This window comes from Apis florea, unplaced genomic scaffold, assembly GCF_048593485.1.
Source record: "Apis florea isolate Af1SG1 unplaced genomic scaffold, ASM4859348v1 contig_2291_pilon, whole genome shotgun sequence".
Classification (NCBI taxonomy): Eukaryota; Metazoa; Arthropoda; class Insecta; order Hymenoptera; family Apidae; genus Apis; species Apis florea.
Window position 1 is genome coordinate 2,275,096 of NW_028256553.1, and position 10,753 is coordinate 2,285,848.

Below are 10,753 nucleotides of genomic sequence, written 5' to 3' on the forward strand. Positions count from 1 at the left end.
TTTTTGCAGCGGAGGACGGTGAAGAGCTATCGAGGATACACAAAGTGCGAGTGATACGCAACGAAAAGAGGGAGGGTTTGATGAGGTCGAGGGTGAGAGGCGCGGATGCAGCCACCGCCACCGTGTTAACATTCCTCGACTCGCATTGTGAATGCAATGCCGATTGGCTAGAACCACTTCTCGAGAGGGTGGCTGAGGATCCTACAAGGGTCGTCTGCCCTGTTATTGATGTCATAAGCATGGACACCTTTCAATATATCGGTAAAAAAATTTAAAGTTTCTTCTCATCTTTTTTTTTTTTCTATCGTTATCACGTCTAATAAAAATTTTATACAATCTCCTCGGATTGAGATAACATTTCAACTTGACTGACGCGTTTTATCCAGCGTTTCCAATAATTCGTATTACTTCTTAGTAATCCGATCACTTTAAACTGCGTGAAATCGTATATAAAATAAAGGAACGAAGAAACTTAAAATAGGGAGAGGGAGAATTAAGCGCATAAACAAGTGAAAACTTTTATCTCGACTCTCCATTTTTAACCAACTCTCGAATAACTCTCGCACTTGTTCTTCTCAACCATTTATCCCCGGACGGACATAAATTCTATTCCGTTTTCCTCTATTTCTTTCGCTGTTTTAACCACTGTGCAAAACACAGACTTCGCTCGCATATCACACACGGGAACAACTATTCATTTCGATGTGCGCTGCTCACTGACAAAAAATCCAATTTTAATCTTCTAATTTCTCAATCGAAAAATTCCTCAAATTTCCCGATTCCTTGTAGGCGCGTCAGCCGATTTAAGGGGTGGTTTCGATTGGAGTCTGGTGTTCAAATGGGAATACCTGAGTCAAACGGAGAGGCAGGCGAGGCAAAAGGATCCTACGCAAGCGATCAGGACCCCGATGATAGCCGGTGGCCTCTTCGTCATCAACAAAGCGTATTTCGAGAAATTGGGCAAGTACGACACGCAGATGGACGTGTGGGGCGGCGAGAATCTCGGTGAGTGTCTCTCTCGGGCGGAGTCTGTCCGCGGATACTCGTGGAAAATACGTGATTCGATCCCCGCTTTTCAGAAATATCGTTCCGCGTGTGGCAATGCGGGGGAAGCCTGGAGATTATCCCGTGCTCGCGCGTCGGCCACGTGTTTCGAAAACGTCATCCGTACTCGTTCCCCGGAGGCAGCGGCAACGTTTTCGCGCGGAACACGAGAAGGGCCGCCGAGGTGTGGATGGACGATTACAAACAATTCTATTACAACGCGGTCCCTTTAGCGCGTAACATACCGTATGGAAAGTAAGTACGATTCTCTAAACTCATATCTAAAAAAAGGTAAAAGGTATTCGACCATTCTTTTTGATGAAATTGAACGATTTGGTTTTTTTTAAATTAGAAGAATTAATCTATTAGATGCACAAGAGAAAGAAACGATCAAAAATGATTGAATACTTTCTGCAGATAATAATACCCGGATAATTATTAAAATCAAAATTGGTACGTGCCAATTATTCGTATGTCTTCTAATAATTGGTGGTGTTTTCTTTTTCTGATATCAAATTACTAGACACGATGTTATTAAGCATAATTTATATTTGATAATAATCGGATTCAACGTGCATTTTCATTCGTCGCCGTATAATCGTTGATGAAAAATATAACATCAAATTTATATGCACAGTTATTTCACATTGATATATAATATCGTACGACGCAATTTATATTCCATAATAATCACGTTCACCAATTAATATCGACGTATAACTTGATCAAAAATAACGAGGCAAAGTTATTAGCCAAAGTGTCGAACAATCCTCCCCAATTATTCACGGATCCTCGAAAACAGCGAACGTGTTGAGCTTACAAATAATCGGCCAGGTACCCAAAGGAAAACGAGACGACGAAACTGTATAACCCTTCTTGGAGGCAACATAAATTACCTCCCAAGTTACCCATTCCTCCACCGGTATCCTTCTACCTCGAGAACAACCATCGATGGCAACAATCCCCCGATACACCCACACATTATTCTTCCGCTTACAATCTATTCATTGTCCAAAGTTCCTTCGAGAAACGAAGTTTCTTTTCTTTGAGATCGTTTATCACGGGCTAATTTCTACGGTTTCCCTCCTCTCCGCCGCGGGAGGAGGAGAAGGAGGAGCTCGATTTACGGGCCGAAATACCGATAGCCGATTTCATTAAAACGCGTCAGCGAACGTGAGCCGTGTTAATAAAACGGGCGTCGCCTACCCTTGTGTTTCAGTATTCAAGACAGGATGGAGCTGAAGCGGAAATTGCATTGCAAGCCCTTCAGCTGGTATCTGAAAAACGTGTATCCAGAGCTGGTTATACCGACCAGCGAGGGTGGACCCGGTGGATCGTTGAAACAGGGCTCCGCGTGTCTCGACAGCATGGGCCATCTCCTCGATGGAAACGTGGGACTTTACCCGTGTCACGACACCGGTGGTAACCAAGTAAGTACGGCTCTCTGTTTTATTCATGCTCTGCTCCGGATATATATTCCAGCACACCGAGAAACAAATAAATATTCGTTTCTATTATTGATCGATATATTCAATTTTTACATTTCGATTATCCTATCGTATTTTATACAGATGGATTAAAGAATCGAGGAGTTTTGAAGGGGAAAAGAAAACATTGAAGATTCTTAGAATATCTTTCGAATATCTTTCGAAGAAGGTGGAAATAACGCGTGAGAGATTCCATTGAATAATTTTTGGAAGATTATTCTCACGAGAAAGTATCAAATTTTTGGACATATTGCAAAATCAATATTATTGCAATCAATTAACGAAGGGAGGATTTATTTATAATCTCGATTGCAAGCAATATACGAGTCTCATTTGAACGGTTTCTTACAGGAATGGGGTCTGACGAAGGACGGCCTCATCAGGCATCACGGCCTCTGCCTAACACTTCCTGTCTACGCGAAAGGCACGACACTGTTGATGCAGATCTGCGACGGTAGCGAGAACCAGAAATGGAGGCATCTCGAGGGCGGTTTGATCCGCCACTCGAGAATTCCTGTGTGCGTGGACTCGAGATACCACGCGCAAAAAGGGATCACCGCGGAAAAGTGCGACTCGAACGCCGAAACGCAGAGGTGGCATCTTTACAACCACAATCATTAGCTTCCGAGTATAACCAGTAATGGCTCGTGAAGACAACGGTGCCGCCGTCACTCACGAAGGGCCGATGGGGTGCAATATTTGATCAGAAGAAGGAGGATCGACCTGATAAGGGAAAACGATCTAATCGATACGAGATCGAAGTTGCTCAATCGGACCCGTAAATGACGACTTTAAATAAAGGGGTTCGTTGTTACGAAAAGACCTTCTCGACGCGTGAGGACGAAGAAACGATTTATATTATAGAAGAGTGATATATCGCTCTGACGTATTCGTAGTTTTAACGAGACTGTGCGTTGACAAAGAGATTGCGGAGACATGGAATTGAATTCCTGTTTTTTTTTTTTTTTTTTTTTGAAGATTTCGTAGAGGAAGATCGTCTTTATTTGCTATATTTTTAGAGTAGTATGTGATAAGAATGTTTGAAGAAAATCGAAGGTGTTTGTACACAATCTTTGGAATTGATTTGTGATGAATGAGAAATATAGTCTACATCTTTTTTTTTTTTTTTGTATTTTAATTAATCGATGATATATAATTGTATGATTGGAAGGAACGTCGATGTCCTAGTCGAATTCATTTGCAAGGATTGTTTTCTAGAAATATATATTCATTCCGGTGCATTTACATTGATATCTCGATGATCTCAAACCGCGTATAGATTGCGATTTCTCAGTTCGTTTACCGTTTTATTATTATTTTGAAATAAATATTGAAAAATTCTCGTTTAATCGATGCTCGATTTCTTATTGAAAAATAACGAGCATTGGTGCAACGAGAAACAAAACGATTAAAAATGCGATACCGTTTCATTTAATTCTTATTTTCACGGCCTTAAGCGAATGATCGAATGACGAGAAACGCTATTTTCAAATCGACTATTCTTTCTTAGCCGACCACACGTATTCAGACACATACACATACACATGGTATACGTGGCGCATCGATTTGTGTTAAATCATTGATCGATCGTGATATATACGAATCGGGTGCTTCTCGATCCAAAGACATGCGCTACCACTCTCTCACAAAGAGATTTATTTTTCTATAAAAAAAAAAATTGTATACTTACTTGGTTGTGCGAATAGCTGGATGTGTTTGCCTCACGAAGACTCAACGTGTCATAGAACAGCGATTATATCAATTGATATTTACTTTCTTTAATTTTTTCATTTGCTATCCGGTTCCTGATGACAAAGTTCGTCTTCTTAGAAGAATATATTAGATGATTGATCTTGACTAAATTGTCTACGACACGTTGAGTCTTTCCAAGGCAAAAGTATTAGGAGCGACTATTATACAGCAATATGTAGGCGAGAGAACGATTTTTTGTACACTGATACTATTTTCACGACGACAATGATCCGACTGCCGTCATCTCGCATACGATATTTAACACACGTATATGTATATGTACACGAAGAAGTTACGCTATCGAATTATTGTAAGCTTTTGTATAATACCGAACGCGCCCCTAATCGCCTATTTACACACATTCTTAGATTTACGAAAAGCGATGTACATTCGTAAGAGAAAGATCGTTTCTATTCTTAAAAACCGGTAAAGCTAAGCTATTAGACAGTATCATTCAGATTTAATCGTATTTTTAACTGGTGCATATTGTACATATGGGTTTAAAAATCTCTTTTATTAAAAAATTCTTATAAATATTTCGAGTCCGCAAATTTGGCTTAAATTTTATGAACAATCAGTTCGTTCTGTGCATAATATCTCGAATAGACGCGTGATAACGAATATTATTGCATAGAGTGTACTCTTATCGCGCACTTCTCTCTCAGTATGTGTTTTAATTCGAACGATTTTATCATTCGATTACAAGATGAAACGCTGTGAACAATTTATATTTTTTTCCTAATGAAACTCTATCACGAAATCTTATAATTGAACGGACAAAATAAATTAAAAAGATAATTAAACGCATATAATAATACGGGGAACTCGTTTCTTTCGAATTTTCTCCAAATTCGCGAATCGATGTTGTAAATATTTAAACATGCGCGATTATTTTCAATCGTCTGTCTCCCGTCCTAAGGCGTTTCTGAATTAATTCGAAGCGAATACACGATATTATTCGAGATTTTTTTTGCCACGAGTAACCAGGCATAATCGCGTGCAATTGTAAATAATATATCTACGATGTAAGTTAAAATATAAAAAGCGGTACTTCCACGAATCTATAAGCTGTAAGATAAACGGAACGATATTTAAACGTTTAAGATTACGCTGTACATTATCACGAATACTTCCCCGACTTTTTCTATTACGTTGCGATACGTTGATCATTTTATCGATTTTTTTTAAATATTGTTGAATACCCAATCCTTTTTAATTGCAATTTGATACGTTAAGTTAAATAATACATTGAAGACTTGGTACGCGAAAACAACATTTGTATATTTAAAGATAATTATGAAGAGAATTTTTCTTTTTAATTTAATTTGTTGTACGTTATCCTTTGGATATTGAAATTGTAATAAATTTACAATTTCTGCAAATAAAAATAATCATAGGAAATAAAAGAAAATACATTCATATGGACGTTTGTTTTCGACTGAATACCTGTCTTCAAGGTGTACACGTTGAATTTCTACGGTTCTGTATTTTGCAAATGTATCATATTAAAAATCCAAACAGAAATATATATGAGTATATACATTTAGTACATACTTATATATATTTGTATCTCGTACATTAAGGACGCGATATTATAACTCATAGGAACAAAGTTTTTTAATAAAACGATGGAATTATTCCAAAAGTTATGGAGAGTGTTTTTTAAACAACCAGCAAATGTTTTGTAACCAGCAAATATTTTATTTGATTAAAAATATCAAATAATGTGAATAATCTTACAAAAATGACTCTGAAAATTTACAATTAAAAATGTGATTTAAATATTATGATTTTGCGCTACGTTTTTTCAATGCATTACTAACTTTCTTCTTAAATTCATCTAAGTTCATATCATCTTTCTCTTCTTTTTTCTCTTTAGATGCTTCCTCAGGAGGTACAAACGCTTGTGCCCTACGTTCTTGTCTTCTTTTCTCAGCCTCCTGGTGCTTGATATCTTGTTCTCTCTTCTTCTTGGCTCTTTTCTGTTCTTCGTTCAAAAAATATTCTCCTGTACTTATCATCTTGTCTATCTTGCTCTCTTGTTGAGGAGGTGGGAATGGAGTATACGGTTTTTTCTCTTTCTTATTCTTTGGTTGCTTCCTCTTGTTAATATTTTTACTATTGAATTTAGGCAAAAATCTCTCCCAATTTTCATTCTTTAATTTTGGATCTTTTGCCAGTTCTCTCTTAATCATCAATGCTTTAATGTTATAAATAGGATGAATATTTTTCATAGTATCTTCAACAATACGTCTAACTAAAGGGAGACTTCTATAAGGACCTAATGCAGCCACTGTCTGTCCTTGTACAAGAACATAACAATTTGTTAACAATTCAATGGATTTCAAAGTGCATCCTTTTGGTCCTATAAGCCTTTGACGTCTCTTGACAAACTTTTCTCGGTTTCTTACAAAAGAAGATATTTTTATAATATCCGAGCTAATATCATCTTGAAGTACTCTAATTGCTTGTTCGAAAGGAACAGATCTTGACATAAGTTTGATCATGTCACGAGCTTTAATTATAATATATGGATCCCATGTTTTTCTAGTGGTTTTCACAGTCATACTACCTTCAATGAAATCCAATTCGGCTTTGATCGCATACTCGTCTAAAGCTTTCTGAATCAATGGCCAATGTTCTTTTAAATATTGTTCTCTGTATTTCGGGAACAAAGTTGCAAATGAACTTTCTTGAAGTAAACGGTTAGGATTGTCCTCAGGTTTAAAAGATGGAATTTCTAACGACCAGGCATTGTCCACTGGACCCGTTGTCTTGGGAGCATCCTCTTTTTCAGAATCACTCATTTTTTATACAATATTTTTGTAATAACATTTAATTTTCAAACTTTTAATATATATTCATTTTTACCATCACGCTAACTTTATCAATCGAGACTCGATTGATTATATTTAATTTATAAATTAAAAATTAATACTTTAATATAATCACACTATTTTGAAATAGCATTTATAATAAAAAAACTTCAAAAATTTATTTCTAATCACTCCCACGTGATACTTTAATATACGATTTCTAACTTTAAGGTTATATTGTTAATTTTCATCGAACAATGAACACAAATATAATATAGAGTCTGAGAATAACTGTTATTTTCCTTAGTAACGCCATCTCTACGAAAAGTATTGAAGCTCAAATCAATTTTCAATACTTTACCATAGATTATAGAATAAGATAGATACGACATCTTATAAGATTTTTATGTTACATTCTGAAATATCGACCATGAAAAAAGTAGAGTGATTCTTATAATCTGTGCAACTTACTATGGTTAACGTAGAAAATACACTTATTTTATTTTCAAAAAAAGATATACATATATGTATATATATATATACATGTATGTATATGCAAGAGACTCATGTTCCATGCTTATTTACACAAAAATTTATTTAAAATTAATAAATTTTTTTTTATGTAGATTTGCAAAACATTCCATCTTTGATCAAATGTTTATGCAAAACAAACAGTAAAAAAATTTCTAAGATATAATTTAAATTTAAATCTAAAAATTAAATTATATCTTAATTAAATATAACTCTACATAAAGCACACACATTACTTCACACAGATAAATCAATATTTTATATATTCACTGCCATGAAAATATAAAATATTGATAATAAAAAAAATTAAATACATTCCACACAGTTTCAGAATTTCTACCTCCTACTATCACTACTTATATAGCCCTACTACAATTTTTATTATTATTAGCACTTGTCATGCATGCATTTATAAGCATATTCTACTTTAAGCATTATTTCTATAGCAATAGTTTTATGAGCCATTTACTTATATTCTAACACTTTTATTTTGAAAAATTTGATGAATTCCTAAATATAATTTAAAAATATTTTTAAAAAGATAGGATCCACAAGGAAACTCAAAATAATTTCATCTAAACCTACAATTTCTTCTAATCCCTACCTACATATTAGTTAAATGCTTAATCTGCTTTTTAATCTTTATTTAGCATTAAACTAATATCATCTTATATAATTTAAACATTTACACAACAAACCTACATACACAAAGACATAAAAGATATAATCAAGGAAAGAAAAAAGAATTCTATATGAAGTGCACATCTTATTTATTTGGTATTCTTCTTCTTCATATCTTCTTATATCTTCTTTAATTGGCATTTCCTGATAGACAGACCTGAAACAAACTTATTTAAACGATTAATATAATAATTAAGAAAAGAAAAAAAAAAGAAAAATAATATTCATCTGGAACAACATAAAAAAATAAATTTTTAAAATGAACATTCACCATTATTGACTTTAAAAAATTTAAATGCTAAAAGGAATATAAATTCAGTATTGTAAAAGATTTAGAAAAGTTCTGACATGTAATATTTTCTGCAAAGGTAGAATGTGATAAGTGCTGAAAAAGAAAATAAGTAGCCAGAAGGGCTACTAAAATAAAAAGAAACTTCCACTCGATAAAAATCCGAACAAACCGCGAGTGGAATTATTTTATATCGCAACACTAATAAATTAATATTTTATTTTTATAAAATAGAAAATCAACCACGATGAGTGCTTTATAATACTTGCAATATTGATTTTAATGACCAAAAAAAATACAAAAAAAAAGCTGAAAAATTCCCGAAAACAATATTTACGCAACACTACTCTATGCACTCAAATTTAAATAACGCAACACTAATAGCGAGAAGTCCAGTGCAGTCTCCTTAATGACTGCTATCGTGCGATCACCCATGTGCAGCTCTTTTAGCCACTTCAAGTGATTCAGGAAAAGAAGCGTGAGTACTTCCACAATCTCAATGGAAGAAGCTTGGGCATTTTATATTCGCAACACTACTTACAAACGCGATTATTTATCAACGCAACACTACATTTTAAAACGAATTCAATAAAAATGATTACTGTATGACTAGAAAGCTACAATTAAAAATAATGAACAATAATTTAAAAATAAAGCTATCAATTTATTTTAATTAAAGAAATTAAAAAAAAATATAATAATGAAAAAATCGCGATATCTTATAATTCGCAACACTAATGCAAACGCGATTCTCATTTTAACGCAACACTAATCCAAACGCGATTTTCATTTTAACGCAACGCTAATACAAACGCGATTTTCATTTCTACGCAACACTAATAAGAAAACGCGACAATTATAACGCAACTCTAATTCAACCCGTTATATTATTCAATCGCAACACTAATAAAAAAATCGCGATGCCCATGATGACTGGATCCGATGGGCCGGCATGCAATCGGCCAGACAATACAACAACAAATACTACGTATTACTAAAACGAGCACAGTGACAAAATAGTAACAATGACTTCCCATTCTTTGGACTCAAAGAAAATCCAAAAGATGAGAAGTCATTCGTTGCAGCCCTCTTCGTGACAGTTTGTCGGGCCTCTTCGGTCTTCCTCCTTCGGGCGCAATGCCCGCTGAAACTTAAATCTAGGCTCGAGATTCGCTAATCGCAAACAAAAAAAAAAAATAAAAAAAAAGACTATATCGCGAAAACTAGCACATGGACGACTAATAATTGCAATGATCATTGTTCGTACATGTGCAGAATCTCGAGCGCAACGTTCGTTTCGAAAGCAAATCGCGATCGCGACCACGGAATTCGAAAAATCGATAAGCGAAGCCAGAGACGAATGGCATTTGTCCATTCGTTTCAGCTTCACCATCGATTTTTCAAATTTTATTTCCTGAAACAAGTTGCCACGCGAAAACGCGCCTACCCGATCGGAGACTGTGACAACCTGCCCGGCCCTACCTACTTATAATTAACAGACATACCAGAAGTATACTACCTATCCTACCTAGCCCTATATTTAAAAAATGGCAAAACAGGCATACCAACACATTCATTCCACGATTCTCACGCATAATACTCGGGCGCAAAAGCCTACACTAGGGAAAGTGTCCCGGGACACCTCCGACACCCGAGCTTGGCACACTACTCTCACACTCTAAGTTTACGTACCATTTTCCTGAAATCGACTGATGATGGCTAGGGACCATTGCGTGAAACGCGATTAAAACACGTTTATATTAATTGTGAATATTTGTAAAAATATATATATATATCCTTTGAGAGAGTTAAAATACGAAAATGGTAATATTTAATAGGATGGTCATAATTTGGAAATAAATCTTACAATACTGCATGTAAGTTATTGGAAATTATAATGAGATTAACGCATATACCTAATTATATCATATGGAATGATAAGCGACGCAATTCCACAACCTAAACACACACACACAATGTGGAAAATACGTCGTGCACGATACACTAACACATCATCAGTCGCTGAAAAATCATTATAAACTTATGAACTAGATTCATCATGCCCATTGCCTCTCTCTCATCCAAGTAGCACCTGGGCACGTGAATGAGATCCTGGCAGTGACATGGAAAGGGTTAAATCTGAAAATCCTGAG

General features: G+C 35.1%; 2 protein-coding genes across 3 annotated transcripts in view; one reads left to right on the forward strand and one right to left on the reverse strand.

The window, feature by feature from the left end:
- Positions 1-7,362, forward strand: part of Pgant2 (polypeptide N-acetylgalactosaminyltransferase 2) — a 184,081-nt gene extending 176,719 nt beyond the window's left edge. The window contains exons 6-10 of one of the 2 annotated variants that reach the window (XM_003691664.4): positions 10-261; positions 790-1,005; positions 1,080-1,299; positions 2,264-2,474; positions 2,883-7,362. In XM_003691664.4, the coding sequence (XP_003691712.1) occupies positions 10-261; positions 790-1,005; positions 1,080-1,299; positions 2,264-2,474; positions 2,883-3,152 (1,169 nt within the window). In that variant the 3' untranslated portion in view covers positions 3,153-7,362. Of the gene's footprint in view, positions 1-9; positions 262-789; positions 1,006-1,079; positions 1,300-2,263; positions 2,475-2,615 lie in introns of both variants that reach the window. The other variant, XM_086903445.1, reaches the window with a different exon arrangement.
- Positions 5,964-7,090, reverse strand: dbe (KRR1 small subunit processome component homolog dbe). Its single transcript, XM_003691663.4, has one exon. The coding sequence runs from the start codon at positions 7,088-7,090 to the stop codon at positions 6,068-6,070; it is 1,023 nt and encodes a 340-aa protein (XP_003691711.1). The 3' UTR covers positions 5,964-6,067.
- Positions 7,363-10,753: the final 3,391 nt, after the last annotated feature.

Excerpts from the sequence above, each read along its gene's own strand:
- dbe (XM_003691663.4), bottom strand. The coding sequence starts at position 7,090 with ATGAGTGATTCTGAAAAAGAGGATGCTCCCAAGACAACGGGTCCAGTG.